Raw genomic sequence first — 18,811 nt, forward strand, 5'->3', positions numbered from 1 at the left:
ATGTCTCCTCTGCTCTCTCCGGCCGCAGCCGGAGAGCAGAGGTGACACCGGCACCCGGTCGGTAACGAGAAGACAACGTAAATCTCTGTAGAGCTCCGTTACTTCACAAGACACGGGAAACCTCTGTTGGTCTGGAGGAGCTGCAGCAGTTATTTCTGCACAAACGTCCCCTGTACATTCACTAGATATTCTCAGAGCTAAACTAACTCTTCTGCAGTGTGGAGTGAGCGCGCGTTCACGTCTAGAGGTGGAGCGAGCTGAGAACGCGCGCTCTGTCTGAGTGAAGGCGAGCAGGCAGAGGAGGAGGGTACAGCGGCTACATGCGAACGCGCATATGCGAGCGCGCATGTGTGACGACCCGCTACATTTATGCGCGTACAAAGTTACAAATAGTCCCTTTAAGTAAAAGTAAAACTACAGATTAAAAAAAGTACAAGTACGCATTGGTCATTTTAAACAATTATTGCCATGTAAAATAAAGGCATTTTAATTTTTTGTTCAAACACTACAGTGTGCTTTGGATTATTTTTGAGGGAGACTTGCATTTTGTACTTTTTTCCACCCATGCAATGAGCCCTTCACAAGACTGAACTAGCTGCCTATTATGTTTCTGTCTCACTCATCCATTGGGGGTCTCAGTCCCCTCACAGCGATGGCAGCAAATGTGTGTCGCTTTAGCGTCAATCACGTGTATTCTCCGAGCTAAACTAACTCTTCTGCAGTGTGGAGTGAGCGCACGTTCACGTCTAGAGGTGGAGCGAGCTGAGAACGCGCCCTCTGTCTGAGTGAAGGCGAGCAGGCAGAGGAGGAGGGTACAGCGGCTACATGCGAGCGCGCATGTGTGACGACCCGCTACATTTATGCGCGTACAAAGTTACAAATAGTCCCTTTAAGTAAAAGTAAAACTACAGATTAAAAAAAGTACAAGTTGGTCGCAACGCATTGGTCATTTTAAACAATTATTGCCATGTAAAATAAAGGCATTTTAATTTTTTGTTCAAACACTACAGTGTGCTTTGGATTATTTTTGAGGGAGACTTGCATTTTGTACTTTTTTCCACCCATGCAATGAGCCCTTCACAAGACTGAACTAGCTGTGGATTATGTTTCTGTCCCACTCATCCATTGGGGGTCTCAGTCAGTCCCCTCACAGCGATGGCCGGCAACGTGTGTCGCTTTAGCTCCAGTCACGTGGCAGAGCGTGCGGCCAATCCCCGCTCGCTCCGGGGGAGCACTTCCGGTGTCGTTTCCTGTCAGTGTTTGTAAACTGAGGAAAAAAATTGGAAGTGCGACAAGAAATAAAACCTACAAAACTCTTAAAAATCAAAAGGTAAGCAGTCGCTTTTCTCACGGTATCTGACTCGCTGCTCTGTAAAGGTTTTATCATCAGCTAGGTGTGTGTTAGTAGCGGCTGTAGCCGGCGAGGGAGGCGCTATTTAACGGTCTGCGCTGAGCCCCGCACCGCCCCGCACCGCACCGCACCGCCCCGCACCCTGCCGGGCTGTTGTTGTGTTGTCTGGTGGCGGAGGGGTGGAGGTGGAGGAGGAGGAGGAGGGTTCACTCATACAAGAGTTGTACCAGAAACCAACTACTGTCTGGCTAGCAGGCTAGCCTTCTCTGTTTCATTCAGCAGAGACTCTCAGCATGCTGGTAAACCTACAGTCCTAATAACGAACACACTGCCTCCCCAGTGGATGTAACATCAGTCCCGTGTCATTAATAAAGCTCGTTTTGATCAGAGATGGTCGCTTTTCCATCGTTTTTGAGGATGAGTCGCTAGCTCGATCTCTTGTGCTCAAATGCACCATTTTTATTAACCAGTCATTTGTTTTTGCAAGACATACTACTTACAGATTTTCAACTTGAAGATAAATAGATTTAATAACATGTTCCACTAAAGTGATGAATATAGGATAGCAGTGTTTGTTTACTATCAACACTTTAATTAATGCATGGTCTGTATCTGCTACATCATTTTCATTCACAGCCTATTTGATGTAAATTTATAACACAGAAAACTGCAATAATCATAATGCTCCCTCTGGCATATTAGTCAATTAGGAGTTATGTGCATTGTGCTCAAATGCACCATTTTTATTATCCAGTTTTTGTTTTTGCAAGATCATAAAACAAGAGATCATTTTCAACTTGAATTTAAATAGATTTAATAACATGTTCCACTAAAGTGATGAATATAGGATAGCAGTGTTTGTTTACTATCAACACTTTAATTAATGCATGGTCTGTATCTGCTACATCATTTTCATTCACAGCCTATTTGATGTCAATTTAACACATAAAACTGCAATAATCATAATGCTCCCTATGGCATATTAGTCAGTTAGGAGTTATGTGCATTGTGGGTTTATGTTAAACTGCCTTGCTGCCAGGGAAGTAATGTGTTTTTATCAAATTATCTGCTTTCATATGACAAGGATTTAACCATTCCCCACTGAATTTGGGGCCATTATCTTTAATTTAAAGGGCCTTTTTAGTTTTGTACTTGTGCTACATGTTTTGAGAGACAGTTGTTTTTTTCTACCATATTTCTATTGGCAAATTTACAAAGTTTTTGATGGAATCTAAACGCTAAACTCTAACCAAGAGTTATTCCTATTTTCCAAATTCATTGTAAGGTGCAGATCTAGCAGCTTACACAACTGTTCCTGTTTGTTGTTGTTATACATTTAACACAACCAGTCACACTAAGCATCAAAAATTGCTATCCCACATACTAAAGGATGAAATAAGTACTGAATGTGTCTCAGTCTCTAGTTCAGTAACTGCTCAAGAAGTCATATTTAAATCCTAAAATCATTCATGTGCACGAAATGTTCAACCGTTTTAAAAAATAATCAAAGTATCAAACATCACTGACTGGAGGTAATACAACTTTTTCTTTTCAGAATAGGGCAAACATGAAAGACTAGGAAAAAGTCCCATCCAAATGCCTGTTGTGTGTTACAAATGTATACACAATCTATTAGTTATTTTTACACTATACCTTTTAATTCCAAGGACATATGTGTGTTGTGTTCAGTCATTATCACGCAATGCTTTAGAATTGCACCACAGGTCACTGAGTACAAATGTTTATGGCATCTGCAATCTTAATAACAGATTTCATTGCATGCAATCCAGTATAATGATTAGCTGGCTACTGAACTGTTTGACACCTTAATGATTCATTAATTGGTTTGTGCTATAAAATATGACAAAAAAACAATATAACTTTCTTAGATGTAGACTTATTTAAGCCACTATGTGCATGAATATGCTTTGAAGCGTCAGCCCCACAGATATATTATGACAAACTAGCTTCCCTCAGTTTAGAAAACATCACATCGTTGCTTATATTCCATTTTAAGATGCCCATATTAAATTTAATTTAAAGGTTTAGATACTTGTCTTTCATATATTTCAGTATTAGGCTACCTCATGTATGAAGCATTTGTTTGATTAATGTATCATATGTACACAGATGTATGTTTTTCTTTTTGACTGCTTTCATTTTTCCCATTTGATGTCATTATTTTTCTCAATCTGACTGTTGTGCTTTTTCTCAACCATGGACACGTGGCATGCACCAAACCATTGGGGCTTTCTTGCCTTATAAACTGCACATATGAATGCTGCTGGACCTAAATTTCTGGTTATAAATCCAGATTTGGTGATTTGTGAAATTTTACTAGATTGGTCTGGTTAACCAGCATGTCAAAATGTTAGCCTTATGTTGTCATGCCTCTACTTTCAGGCTTTGGCCCCTGATGATTTGGGTGGGTGGTGGTGGTCTCTTCTGTTGCCCCTCATCCTAAGTGAAGCCCCCTCTGTTCCCCCAAACACACACGCATTCAAACCACGGCGATGACACACCATTCTAACAACTCTGTTCGAGACCATATGAAATGGGTCAGTGGAAGTCTCTTCATCTCCAGAATCACCATCATGTTTTTAGTTTGTATTCCCAACCCTGATGCCAGTGCATTTCTCTGTTCCTCCCATTACTCAACTCCCTCTCCTCCTTCCCCTGACTCCTCGTCTCTGTGAGGAGTCCTGCGGCCAAACCCCTCTTTCTGCTCTGACATGTTGTTTGTGTTGCCAGGCTGGGTTGCTGGGCTGCGAGGCGGTGCTGTCCAGCATGGCCCTGATGCAAGCCAACAACATCCCAGGCCAGAAGAGGATGATGTCACCCTTGGGTCAAGGGCACAGGGCCAGTCCTGAGAGCCACCAAACCCACTCGCAGCACAGCCACAACCACCATGGACACCAGGTCCACCATGGACAACCCCACCACAGCCACATGGGCCATCCTTCAACCGGGAGCTGTCCACCCCTGGTAAGAGAGAGAAAAACTGGGCACGGTCACCCAGAAAGCCCCTTAAAGCTGTTATTTCTAACTCTGTTTAACATTGAAGTTGTTAATAGACAGATCTATGGCAGTAAAAATAAACTTAACTAAACTTAAAACTCAGACTGAAAACAGGCAGCTCTAACTCTGTGGTGAGTATTCGAGTATTCAACAAAGCCGTGTAATAAAAAAACATTTATTCAATGTTTATATACTGCCTATAAATTCTAAAAGGGGTTAAGGTGTTACCCTGTATATATAGCTATGTATTTTCTGCTTGATTGAAAGCTAGCATGCAGTGCAGTTTACGTATAAGCCTTCCTTTCTCTGAAAGCTGATCCGAAAAGACGGTGATTATCACTCATCAAGAATGATGGATGGAAAGGACATGCAGGCAAACCAGAATATGCAACCCAAGAAGAAGCACAAAAAATCAAGTTCATCCAGCAAAGTGAAAGTGGAGGTGAGGGTAGTTACATGCAAAAGTGCAAAGAAATACTCCTGATGTTCAGTGTCACTTTCAACTAATGTTGTTATTGTTGTTGTTAGCATTTAATGCCACAAATGGATATGGACGATGACAGTTCCCTGAAAGTCCAGAAGAACTTCATCTGCGACCACTGCTATGGAGCTTTCCGGAGTAGCTACCACCTCAAGCGACACATACTCACACATACAGGTGAGAACTCACAGCTCACGTCTTCAATGTGTCTCACTCCTTTGCATTTAGTGGTTAGATATGGGAAACAGGGTGGTGTAATGAGTCCACTATTCAGTCAGTGGACCACCCTTCTGAAGCTTCATCTGCTTGGATTAAACTACAAAAAAAAGACAGACTCAAACCATCTTAAATAATTTTAAGAACTAAACTGGGCATGTACAATTGTTTTGATGCAAAGAATGCATATTTTAAATTTGTTATAATGCCTTATATGAATTCGTACCTGTCCTTACTTTTCTTCGTTTTCTGAATTTTGGTCCTGTTAGTCCATGTACCGTAAATTTTGCTGCTCTTTGGCCAGGACTCTCAAAACAAGAGATTATAGTTACTAATTCATTTTTAAAAGTATCTTGCATCCAGTGAAATATGCCGCGAGTATTGATATATACTTCTAAATGATCGGCATGTGTTGTTCACAGGAGAGAAGCCATTTGCTTGTGACGCGTGCGATATGCGGTTCATTCAGCGCTACCACCTGGACAGACACAAGAGGGTGCACAGCGGAGAGAAGCCGTACCAGTGTGACCGCTGCCATCAGGTTAGTTAGCCGTTGTTTCAGTATAGCCTATATGCTTTACATGTACTTTTAGGTTTCTGTATATTATTCAGGATCTTACAGCATTAAACAAAATCCATCTGTCTTAGCGGTGTCAGTAGCATTGTTCTGCTAACTTTGACTGAAACACGTCTTTCTTTGCCTCCAGAACTTCTCGCGGACAGACCGGCTGCTGAGACACCGACGGCTATGTACAGTCGGGATGAGCAAAGAGGAAAACCAGTACTCACAGGACCAATCTGCCCATCCAGCCTCCTGGAGCCCCCTACAGCCTTCCAACAACCGTCTGACTGTCTGACCCTCCGTTTTCCCACAGAGACCCTACAGACAGCAGTCTATCGCTCAGCAACGTCACACGTTGGAGCTCAACAGTACTGTAACCTGAAAACAGCCTCGCTTAAAACACAAACAAACTTTACTTTGCTCCCGCCAGCTCTATCACAGAGCTTGAAAATGGATTTTTGTACTTTTTTAATCTACTGTTCCATCCACGACACCGACAAAAGGGGACGGACTAATCCCAGATCTTGGACAACAGGTCTTGGTGTTATGGCAATAACTGAATGGAAAAAGGCACACGTCTCCTTTTATCTGAAAGGTTGCAGGCTTCTTCTTTTTTTGTTGCTGCCGAGGGATCACAAATATTTTTGACTGTCAATGTATCGTGCAGCTTATTTTAGTATCCTGTTGACCTGCAATCAACCCGAGTGTTGCCCTCTACTACATATTGACTAAAGGACGAACACAAAGAACCGTGTAGCTTTTTAGTGTTCAAGTTCTTCTCATTTTGCGTTCCTAATGCTACTAATCGAGTACCGGCTGCTGCTCAGACGTGAAAGGTCACAGCAGACTCGTGGTCCTATCCAATAATGGAGGTGTTGCGTGCGTAACATATCTGAAATTCATTTTGATGTTATTTTTGATAACAACAATCTAAACATGAATGGGGCTTATTACAGAGCAAAATCTGGTAACCCATTTTCACTTCATGTAGAAGATCAACTTTTTTCCCGACACACAAGTCTTAAATTGATTTAAAATAATATCTTGCCTGCTACTCGGCCAGCTGTTAAACTGAAATACAGGTGCAACTAGTGTTGTCTCGATACTGGAACGTCTAACTTCAATACAATACCTTGAAAAATACCGATATTCAATACCATTTTCGATACAGTGGAGAAATTGTCACATTGAAGGCATACAATTTTAGATTTTTATTAAAAGATAAATAGTGGTGTGTGTGTGTCAACTCGCTGTCGGAGAGAAGAGGGAGCCGTTTCAAACCGTTTCAAATATTCAGTATCGATTTATTAAATTATTTTCGACAACACTAGGTGCAACCCTGTTGGTGATGTGTACAAACAGTTTGAAAAAACACTAAAGGTTAACTAGATGCTCCTGAAATGTAAAATGTTCAACTAATGTTGGTATTAGTTAAGTTGTGTAGCGACTGTTGGCTCCCATATTCACTGTTCTACCTTGTTTTAAAGGGGTTTTGTCCTGTCTGTTGAAATACAGTAGAAAGCTGACAGGTTTTGTAGGAAGAGCCCAGATGTTTTGATGCTCTTGAACAAACTTAGTGATTTTTTTTTTTTTTATATATAATGACTGGATGTAGGAATCGCCTATCTGTTGAAGAAATTAAGGTGCTTCTGTAATAACCCTCGCGATATAAATGCATTGTGTTTATTGTCTCTCTGTTCCTAGAAACCACTGTTTTTTCCTGCTCAGCGTTAATAGATTTTGTCTGACTTTGAAAGACATCCGTCCTTTCAAAAGTGTTTTGCAAAGTGAGGCTGAAATCCTGAGGTTCACCTGAAAGATGATCAAAACTAATCCAAGGCGTAAAATCATTTTCACCGGAGGTACTGGCGAAATTAGGTGCAAACTGTTGAAAGTATAATTTGGTTCATTCAGATTTCGAGAGCTCTCCTACGTCTTGACCTGACTGAATGTGATCTGAATATAGTGCCATGTCATTCCATCTCCAGTTTAACCATCTTCAATGAAGATGATGAGCAGTGGACAGGGGGAATATAAAGGTCCACGTGGCGTTTTGTACGATGATTACCTACATTATATTATGTTCAGGCCTCTGTGTGAAGACATGAGACTGTAAACACTGGACTGAAGATGTTAGCTCTATTGTAGAGGATTGTATTGTAGACTGGTACTTCTGTTGCTGTCAGACTTTTAGATTATGTGAAAGGAATTTGGGGCCCGACACCGACTTGTCTACTTTTTATGAAGTTAATATATATTTAAATTGTATTAGGGGTAGAGAATAGTATGTATGGGACCTACACTTCAACAGAAAATCAAAGTATTTACAAAGTTATAATCTTTAGTCTGATGATTTCTTATGACAACTGAAAATGGAACGTCATCCTTCAACTTGCTATTAGGAGTCAAATAAAAGCTGCCACTCTTGCTTTTTTGTTTTTTAGTATAGCAGCCATGATTAGTCAGCATATTTTTTTCTTTTGCATGTATTTGTTGGAGGATCTTGTATAAATTTTGTTTTGGTAAAGAGATTTTTTTTTTAATATGTGAGCCCCACCTTATTTGTCATTTCAGGGCTGAAGTGAAATCGGTTTTGACTCAAGTCAATCATACTGTAGTGAACGGAGTTTTAGGGCCCCAAGTCTCAATAAAGCTGTTACACTTTTTAAACAATTGCATGTTGTTCACATTTTCTGCAACACTGGTTCTTAAGTGATTTTCCAGATTTCCCCATTAACGAATCATTGTGACCTATTTTAGTTGTCTTCCACTTAGTTCAACACAATATGAGAAATTTAATTACTCGTCTTCAAATGACACATTTCTTACTGAATCTTTCAGACTAGAAAGACTGCAAAACATTTCAGAAATATGTAATGCACAAATCTTGTCAGCAGATGGCATCCATGACCACATGAGGGACCATATTCTCTATAGCATATGAAGAAACACTTCAAATGTTCTCCCATATTGGTGGTAAATTATCACAAAATACTCTGGGTAAGGATTTAACATGAATGGATAAAAGCAGATAGTCCTCACTTTGTATGAAGGTTAATAACCTGTTGTTTAAATAATTAAAAAACATTGTTGTTACTTATAGATGGGTCTCGGGAGGCAGGTGTGTTCAATGCCAAAAGGGGAATCAACTCCTGTGACCGTATTCATTTGGCTTGAATACAAAGTTTTGGCCAGAAGACCATCAAACTATGAGTCTACCAAAAACATCACATTTAATACAACGTTTGTTCCCAACCTTTGGGTCCCGAGCCCCACTAGGGGTCGCCAAAGCTTCTTGATTTTAAGGGGTGTAGGACAACTTTTTTTTTAAATATACAGTTGCCTACATCTCAGCATTTCATTAATTTCTGTGAAGAATACTAAATGAAATTGTTATTTTTAAAGTTTGGATTATTATTTAAGATATAAACAGGATAAGGGCACAGTGAAGACCTGAACACAAGCTAGATTCACTCTGCTAAACAGCCTCGTCCTACATTAGAAAGGTACGCAGTTAAAACAACCAAAGAGATAAAAGAGCAATGACCAAGCCTCTGGGAAAAGAAAACACTGATTTTGTCAAAAAAAAAAAAGAAGTCTTTTTAGTATGAATGATTCGTCAAAATTAAAAAAAAACTAAAAACAATACACAATACAGAAAATTGTATAAAACGTCCCTAAAATTAACAGGAAGAACTCATATCTGATGTAATATTCACAGGAAATAATCTGCTCAGAATTCATCCAAATTGCTCGTTTTACACAAACTTCCTGCAGTTATTGCAGTCATTATTTGGGTTAATTGTACAGTTTATCAGTTGTTCTGTACTGTTATTGTTATGCAGTGAATATAATATGAAATATTCATAAATGTGCCACTTAGTCAGGGGTTGTCAGTTTACTAATTGATAGAAAAAGGTCCCCTAAATAAAAAAGGTTGGGAACCACTGATATACACAATAAATCATCATAAACTGTATGACATGAAGGCATTTACTCTTTTCTTTTAAATGAGGCTGCAAATTGAATTTGTTGATTGACACAAATAAAGACAAATCTCCTTGAACCACAGCCCAGAGTCTTAAAACTGAGTCCCTTTTTTTCTGACCATTGTTCAACAAAACAATTCCAATATGAAGCAAATCCTCACATTTAAAAAGCTAACACTTGTCTTTCGGTTGATGAGAGAAACAATTAATTGCTAATGGAAATAGGCAGTGATTAATTCTCTTTTTATCACCCTCATTAAAGCTGAAGTAGGCGAGATTAGGGCAAATATGATTAAAAAAAAGGTTATTTTTATAAAATTGTCGCTATATCGTGACAGTAGTTCATGAAACAGGTAACCTGAAAAAAATCATGTGTCTCTGTGTCCTCTGGTGCTCCTAACGGCATCTGCAAGATTTCACAGACCCGAGGCAAACAAGCAGTAAGAGCTGAACTGAGGTCTGCTGTCTATGAGAGCCGGCTGTCAATCACTCGCGAACTCCGACCAAACGGTCAAACTAAGCAGCGCTGATCAAATATGAATCAATATTATGTTACGTTAATGCCTATTTCTCACCTCAAATGTTTTCAGAATCATCTTGTAGTGTACTGTTTAGCTGTATAATGAGAAAGTTTGTGACGCCGCCGCCATTGTGAAATCTGGTGAAGGAACGCCAAATTCCAGTCACATGACCGGAGCACAGCCAATAGGAACGCTCTTTCAATGAAATGACCTGTGATTGGTCAAAGTTTCCCGTCACAGGCTAGATTTTGTTAAAGCGTGAAAACAGAGCCATGAAGAGGTGCAGAAGTCTAGTTTTCTCTCAGAACACTTGAATGACAATATGCTGAAAGGTTATTATGGAACTTTTGCCCAATGATGCCAAAAATATACTGCCTACTGCCACTTTAATCAACTAGCACAACTACACATTGCAATACAATTTTATAATTTCTAGTTGGTTTCTACAAAGCCTTGTCTGCACCACAAGAGGGAGGTGTATCCCAAGCTACCGTCTGTTCACAATCTTCCTTCCTTCCTTGAGACGGTAAGAAACAGACGGTACTTTCACTGAGCAAAGCCAAGTGCTCTGTAGTTTTCTGGGGCTTTTTTTTTTTATTCATCGTTAAAGCCGAGACAACCGATGATCAATCATATCTGATGTTGCATTCCACTACTTGGAACTTGCAAATAAATGTTAAAGTAGTTTAGGCCAATGGTTTTCAAAGTGGGGTTCGGGGCTCCCCAGGGGTCCTTGAGGGGGTCCCCAGAAAAAAGGAGAAAAATGATTTTCACTATAATTCCATCCATAAGTAACACAATGCCAGAATGTATGACTATTTTTGATCATGGGCTTCACTTACTGTAATAAAAAGAAATATCCTATGAGATGGGGGACCCTGTAACAAAATCATATCAAAAGGGGGTCTGTGGTCTAATTCATGTCAGTTTAAGGGTCCTTGATGTGAAAACGTTTGGGAACCACTGGTTTAGGTCAAAACAGTCACATTTTATGAGTTTGCAAATCCAATTTGATTACAAATCTTGCTAAAACAATATACACAGCAGTCAGTCCTGTTTAAAGAAATACGATTTGTTACAGATGTTGCTGGTAAGAGGTATTATTGTCACACTGGGTGTGATGATAGCTGATACCCACATTCTTCAGAGAGGCGGGAAGAATTTCTTCAAGTACATTGCCCCGTCATTCCGTCTGCGTAGGTATTGCCACATCAGTCGTACTTTAGGCAGATCATACCCTTTAGCACCTTCCTTTTTGCTATTGACCAGTTCCTTAATTAAAGCATTAGGATAGGCAGGATGAGATCAGCCTGAAGGCTGCTGGGAGTGTGCGCCTTCCCCCATGGGAGACATCCCCTCCCTCTGCAGCCTGATTTACAGCACCCACAGGCCCCTGGCACTTAACAATGGACCTCCTTAAGTGAGGTAGATGGGGAGGCGACCAGAGACGGGGAGATAACACTCCATCTTCATACACAAAGTGCTGAAATCATCTAGGTTCGAAATCATCTCTGCGAGACAGACTGATCATGGAGTCGGTCCAGAGGTAAAGTGTGGGAGTGCTGCCTTGTGCTCAGTCTGGCTCACTCCATCAGGGAGTGTTTAAGAGTGATAGCCAGCTCACCTCTCCTGTCAGAGGGATGATAAAAAAAGAGGTCCTCCAAACAGAAATTTTCCCCAACAACCAGTAAATCTCAGCCAACTGTGCATACTGAGTTCTGTAAACATGTGGGTGGTTCAGAGGTTTACAAAAACAAGCGGTTCGGCAGCAGAAACATTCTGTCTCCAACAAATGTTTGGATGCCCCCTGATCAAATACATCACAGGCTCACGGCGAATGATTGAAACCCTCCCAACAATGGCTCCTGCTATCTGCCTCTCCCCGAGGTGTGGGAGAGCCTTTTCATCTCAGGCTTTGATTAATAAAGGAACCGCTGGTTGGTTGAAAGCAGCGATCTCTCCCCCTCCCTCCACCCCCCCCACCTATAACATCCATCATGCCTGTGACAGCCCACCTCTCTGTGTTAATTAGCGGTGATATTTAAGCTGTCTGAGGTGTTCCATGGCCGTCAGCGTGGTGGTGCTGCTCATCATTAAAATTTCAATTCCTCTGTCCGGGTTACTCCCATTTCTCTGGACACCTCGGTGAACACGTCCTCAAACATTCACACAGAGGAACGGGGCCGAGTGTTCACTGCAAGACGACAATAAATTAGATTACCACGACTGTTTTTCTCTAAATGAAAAATGTGAAGAATCTGAAATTAAATGTGAACATAACCCAGTTGGGGCACTCACTGTTTTTTCTACATACATTTTAACGTTAACCCAACTGTGTCAGAATAAATGTAAAAACATCAATTTGACTTATCACACTTGCTCAGTGACTATTTGATATTATATGAGGAGAATTTGCCATAAATCTAAAGTTCTCGTCAAACAAAGAGCAGTGAAAGTGTGAACGCATTACTTATTAATGATTACCAAATATTGTAATATTCTCTAATACTGGGGGCTATTATTCAGAAATAAATTATGGATGTAGCTGAATCCTGGACTGCCTTATAACCAAAAGGCATCCTGCACCAGTAGGAGAATTTTTAGCAGTATAAAATTAAAGAATAGCTGGGTTAAGTGAAGGGCGTCTTAGCCAGCGGCAGCCATTCCACACCAATCTGAGAAGGACAAAATGGCCTCCAAAGTGTGTACAAAGTTGGTGTATACACAAAGTCCATAGGGTGCCAGGGTTTTACTGTTAGCGTTGCCAAAATCTAGTAAATGTATGGAAATTACCGACGGGATGTCTGCCAGCCACCTGCCTCACAAAACATCTCTGACGGGGACTATCATGCTTCAAACTGTCCCATATTCAGATGTGTGCCACTACTTTTCTAATTAGTGTAACTCAACAAGATTAATTATCCTCCGCTTATCATTCCCAGTACTACAAACTGTATCACAGAGGAGAAGAGAAGCGAAAGCCATCACCCGTGTGGCTGGTAACAAGGGAAAAGCTAAAAAGTTCGGCCTACTTGCGTGTTTTGATATTTTTCAAATCATGAATATTCATACATGAAAATTAATCTCCAGTCGAGTCAAAACAACCTGAATCTTTAAAATTAACTTTTTGCAATTTGGCTCAATCTCACGTACGGAGTGAAGCCGGAGAGATTTGAGAGAGAGAGGGAGAAAAACTGGAACTGATTACGGGAAAGCAGAGGCACAAAAAAGGCTGAAACCTTTTGATTATTTGACCAGAGGTGGCTTTTGACCAAAGCACAGGTGTAAATAGTTAACACAGTCTCACGGCAGTTTGTGAAATATTCACCAAATTTAATCTATTTGATACATAGACACAAATTTCCCTTTTTTTTGTGACGCTCCACATATTTTTTGTGTGTTTTAAGCAACACGTGTCAATTTACGCTCCAGTCCTTTCAAAATAAAACTACTTATTTTAGTTTAAGTTTAGGAAAAGATTGACTTGGTTAGGTTTAGGCAACAAAACTACTTAGTTAGGTTTAGGAAAAGATTGTGGTTTGGGTTGAAAGAACTCCGCAAGTGCCATAACTTAAGTACGTAAGTTATGTGACAAATAAATCAACGTTGCCTTCTGGTTTCACACGGGACACGAACAGCAGTCTCCTGTGCAAAAGTCTGGTGATTTTGGACCCACCCATCCACCCTAACCTCCTCTATACACGGCGTTCGCCGCTCCTTATACTTCCCAGTCCACAATTCCAAGGATTACATAAGAATTTATTTTGTGCTGACCATCATGAAAAAAAGGGATATTCATGTCTATGTAAACAAATCAATACATTAAATTTTGGGACTATTTCACAAACTGCTGTGCGACTGGGCTGAAATAATAAATGAACGAGGGCTGAATTGCTTCAGTTTCAGGGTGTGCACATATCCGAGTTTCTAATGTGCAACACCGCACTGGACTGCCAGTCCTCAGTTCAAACAATCACTAAATCTTCTGCCTCAATTAGAACAAATGTTAGTAAAACACAGCACTCCCAGTATGACGGCCTCCTGCTCTACCATGTACACCTCTGCTAAGGGTCTGCAGTAAGCAGATATATTTACTAAGATCAAGTTCAGTTGTGCAGGACCTTGTTGCTGAGATTTATTTGGCCAAACAGAGTAATCCACATTCCCCTTGACAGGATGGACACCCCGGCGCCCTGTCGACTGTGTAAGAATCACTTTCCAACAGAGGTGCGTTAAGCCTCGACAGATACATTAACATGCCTTGGCCTTACGCCTCCCTATTAATCTACAGCTGGTTGGGACACGTTTGGACTGAGTTGCTTCTCCGGGGAACAACCAACCAGCCACAACAAGAGGCCGTATCTGGGCTTCAGAAGTGCTGGATGATCACTGCACTGTGGAAAGTCATATTTATCTGGGAAGCCACGACCTCTATGTTCCATAAACCAGAAACACATTTGATAAGTATCGGGAGAGATGAAATAGAAACCACACATTTCTTCTCTAGTTTAAATGTATCAGAATATACATTTTACATGACCTCACAGCTGCAGATTTGGTAAACGATGAAGCTAACGATGTCAATTTGCCGGTCCAAAAGATATCCCAATTATATATTAAAGGTGCTATTGATGACATTGTAACATTCAGCCACTAGATGTAGCATACGCCCTCCCCTGTTCCATTGCATTCACTTCACAACAAGTTGTTGCCAGGCACTGACCGTCAATCTCAGCCATTTATCCGTTTTTTCCAAACTAACTGACGACACGGAGATAACACGTGATACCAACATTATTACACTATTTGCTCAAAAGCCCGGTTAGAAGTGGGAATTAAATGTCAGATATATTCCATAGAGATAAACAAAACATTAATTTAGGACACGCCAACATTTTTTTAATTATTATTTCACAATCATAATATTTTTTTTTCAGGAAAAGCCATACTTTTATCTGGCACCTTTCTAAAGGCTCTCTGGATGTATTATTTTAGATTATTTTATTTTATAGGACTCGGTCAAAACCGAGTATATGGCTGGACAGTGTATGGTCAGTCTGTGAATTTGTGGCTAAATTGTTTTACAAATAGTCAGTGGTCATGTCCATAATGTTAAATCCAGCAGTACATGGCCACCAAGTCTCATTTGCATAAAGGACTGTTCCCCGCCTTTTCATTTTGAAAGAGCAACGGCCAATGAGGAAACTCCAACACTCAGCCGACCAATCGTGTAACTTCATCACTGTCATTCACTCACTCAGTGACAGACTTTTGAGTTTGTAGGGCTGAACCTCTGCGGTCCTGCCAAAAAAAATATTTGTCTACCAAAAACATTTTTATCAATAAGACCTTTAAGGGTGCAGTGTGTAGGATCTGGCGGCACCTAGCGGTGAGGTTGCAAATTGCAACCAACTTAAACTTCACCCATGTGCCAAGCGTATAGGAGAATATGGTGGCCGATGCAAAAACGTGAATGGTCCTGTCCAGTGTTGGGTTAGTCCGTCAGTTCTGGGCTAATGTAGAAACATGGCGCTCGGCTCCCTGAAGAGGACCCGTTCCGTATGTAGATACAAACGACTCATTCTGAGGTAATGAAAACACAACGATTCTTATTTTCAGGTGATTATACACTAAAGAAAACATACTTATAAATATTATATTCCATTTCCGCCAATGGATCCCCCTAAATGCTACACTGTTCCTTTAGACAGTTTACAAAGGTTTACAAATAGGGCATGGTTCAACAGAAAAGACCTCAATGAAACAGTTAACTCCATACAGGTATATTTGTCTCAACCTCTTCAAACACACCGCCAAACTATCCATCATTGCGCTGAGTTCAGAGGGATCATGTCTCTTAAAGATGTAAAACCTGTTTTCTTTCTCTTACATGGCACATTGTCAGAGGGCATGTGTGTAACCCCGAGTTATCAAGTTCATGAGAAGGTCTCTGATGAAATTATGCAATCCCACTTGACAAGGCAAGTCCAGGGCTTTCCTCTGTCTCTTTATTTTCCGACAATTTTCCACTTGAGCAGACGACCTCAAGTGTGAAGTGAAAGAGTAAAGAGAGGGATTTGATATCCAAGGGAAACGGAGCATGAATTCACCAGGGGTTGATAGACGGGGCAGGGGCAGCCATGCTTTTTACCCTTAGAGATTTCCATGGGTCAAGGCTGTTACAGGGCCGCGCTCTCGCTCCTCTTGATCTTGTCAGGATAAACTGTCAGGCTGATGAAGAGATAGGCTGCAGATAGATGATGGCGTTGCACGAACGCCAGGGCTGCGGTGAGCAGATACAGTAGTCAGACCCCAAAGTGACTTTGGCAGTTTGCTGCTGTTGATCAGCTATGAGATATATGCGTGATTTACTCAGTCGCTTAGGATCTTCTGACCCCGAAGTCAAGCAAAAACCTGTTGAACATTAGAGATGTGGAATGAGAGAAGAGAAGAAGACAAATGCACATTCCCATGCAGGTAGAAAAATCGGAGGCAAGATGTGACTGGATGCATGCAGACGTGCACAATCACACATTTTCCATTCCTCTCTCTTCGCAACACAACTGGATGTCTGTCTTTGGCATTAGCGGAGTATTTTGTGAACTATTCAAAGCATTTTTGGAAAGACACCCAGTATTTTATCCTATCACACATTTCTCTGTTCTCCCTCTTTGCTCACAAGAAGGTCTCTTCTCCTCTCATGACGTCAGGACTATTATACTCCAGCGCACCTCCCTTCAGGGATAAGATTTTACGATTGCAACCTGACACCGTTTCTGTGTCCTATAAGCGACAGAGCTGTAACTCACTTCAAAGGCAGGAGGCATCAAATCACAGTGCACCCATAAATTAACCTGTCAAGCCTTGGCCAATGAGGACGCAGCGTTAAATCTCTGCTGTCACGCTGGCGGCCAATGGAAAGACGATGGCAGTAAATCTGTCAGGGGTGCGTCTGTTAACGGTGTTGTGGTGTGGTTGGGGAATCCACGGGGAGGGAGGGGAGAAAGTGAGAAAGACTAGATGACAGAGGGAGGAGGGAACAAACGGAGCTATGCAACACAAAATGCCTTTCCTTACATTCTTCGGTACTGCTACAAAACTACACACACACGCTGTAGTAAAAGAGTGGAGGGGTTGCAGAGGATTTTTTTTCCTGAGCAAAACAAGACTAAACGTGGCCAGAGAGAAAAAAGGAGAAACAGATGATATGTTTCCCTGATGGATGCTGTGGGAGTTAAATAAGCAGCAGAAACACTCATAAAGCTTTACGGCCGGCATGGCTGTGTGTGATGTTGACTGTATACAGTGAAAATGACGGATGACCCTCTTTTAGTGCTTCCTTTGCATCGTTGCAAGACCAAAAGTGTTGACCGTTTGATAACAGCGGTAACCCAGTAACCTCTGACTGTCATGACACAGCAGCACCATCAGTAGCCCGGCTATACACGCTGCCCTCTGGATTACAGGCAGGGACCAGTCGAGCCCATCCACAAACCAGATGTGCCCCAGTTGTGCAGCTTCAGAGGATGATGGAGTTGCCCCTGCGGCACAGCAAAGCCGAGCGACTGCGCTCGAGGATCCTCTTTTGCCATCTAACCACAAAGAAACACAACATGCTCCTGCCGCATCTAACCCCTACCACCTTTGACCACCGAGTATTTTCACATCCACTATCACTCTTCTAAAGCACGCTTTCAGTAAAGAGTAATGCACTGCACTGGCACAAGAGAACTGTGGGGGAAAACAGCAGAGGGAAAACACATCAGGTAGAATAGTTCCTCGATTAACAATGCCCTTGGTGGTGCACTTTCATTATCCTATCAAAGTTGAACATTTTCATGTAATAAATCTTTCAGGAATCATAAAATAACTGCTCTTGCAAAGGCAATGCGACTCCAAACCAAAGGAAAAAAGCGTTCCCTTAACAAAGCCCACAATTTTTTCACCAACCTATAACGACATCCAATAAACCAGCCACATTTGCGGTGACATTTTTATCTTACATCCCCCCCAAAAAAAAAAAAAAAATTAAACATTAGCATCAGAATTTACAGTCATCTTATGTCATTACTATGAATACTTTTTTTTTCGTCTTCAGAAACATAAACAGCGTGTTGAGTTATGGCAGAGGCAGGCAAGAGTGCAATGGTGGAGGTGTTGTTTTTGGCTGGCTTTTCCTGGAGCGGCCATGATTCTCTGTTCTATGGGAATCCATAAACAGACCCGGAGAGGGCAACTGGGGCCATAAACCACGTCAGGCTGCCGAGATGCTGCTGAGGCAAAAGGGAGCAGGCCTGGGCTCATACCTCCTCCTCTCTGCATGCACACACACACACACACAACCATATGCGCTCTGAGCAGCCTTTAATGACCTATTTCAAATGTTTACAATGGTTTTGCGGATGTGATGGTGGTTTCGTTTATTTTGAAAACGGAATAAATGCAGCCCAACAATAAAAAAATGGATGGGCTGATTTTCTGAATTAGGTCATTTTTCCGAACATTATGTTAATATCATTATGTTAAATCTATTGGATGGAAAATGTGAAAGCAGTAGAGGTAAAATGGCCTTGTTAATTTTAATACACTGGGTCATTAAACATCATGTGGGTCTTGGCCTTTGTCCCGCTCAGACAATATAATGACACTTCCTTTAATATGTTTACTGTGCTG

The 18,811-nt window shown here is 41.2% G+C and overlaps 1 protein-coding gene across 2 annotated transcripts; it reads left to right on the top strand.

The window, feature by feature from the left end:
- Positions 1 to 1,189: 1,189 nt before the first annotated feature.
- znf740b (zinc finger protein 740b) lies at positions 1,190 to 8,304 on the top strand. Of its 2 annotated transcripts, XM_037773779.1 has the most exons (7): positions 1,190 to 1,330; positions 3,755 to 3,909; positions 4,103 to 4,336; positions 4,683 to 4,811; positions 4,898 to 5,027; positions 5,489 to 5,607; positions 5,774 to 8,304. In XM_037773779.1, exons 2-7 carry the CDS (start codon positions 3,865 to 3,867, stop codon positions 5,921 to 5,923), a joined length of 807 nt encoding a protein of 268 aa, XP_037629707.1. In that variant the 5' UTR covers positions 1,190 to 1,330; positions 3,755 to 3,864; the 3' UTR covers positions 5,924 to 8,304. The 2 variants fall into 2 exon arrangements, with proteins under 2 accessions (XP_037629707.1, XP_037629708.1); XM_037773780.1 differs by lacking the exon at positions 3,755 to 3,909 and having other exon boundaries at positions 1,211 to 1,330.
- Positions 8,305 to 18,811: the final 10,507 nt, after the last annotated feature.

This window comes from Sebastes umbrosus, chromosome 6 (assembly GCF_015220745.1).
Source record: "Sebastes umbrosus isolate fSebUmb1 chromosome 6, fSebUmb1.pri, whole genome shotgun sequence".
Lineage (NCBI taxonomy): Eukaryota > Metazoa > Chordata > Actinopteri > Perciformes > Sebastidae > Sebastes > Sebastes umbrosus.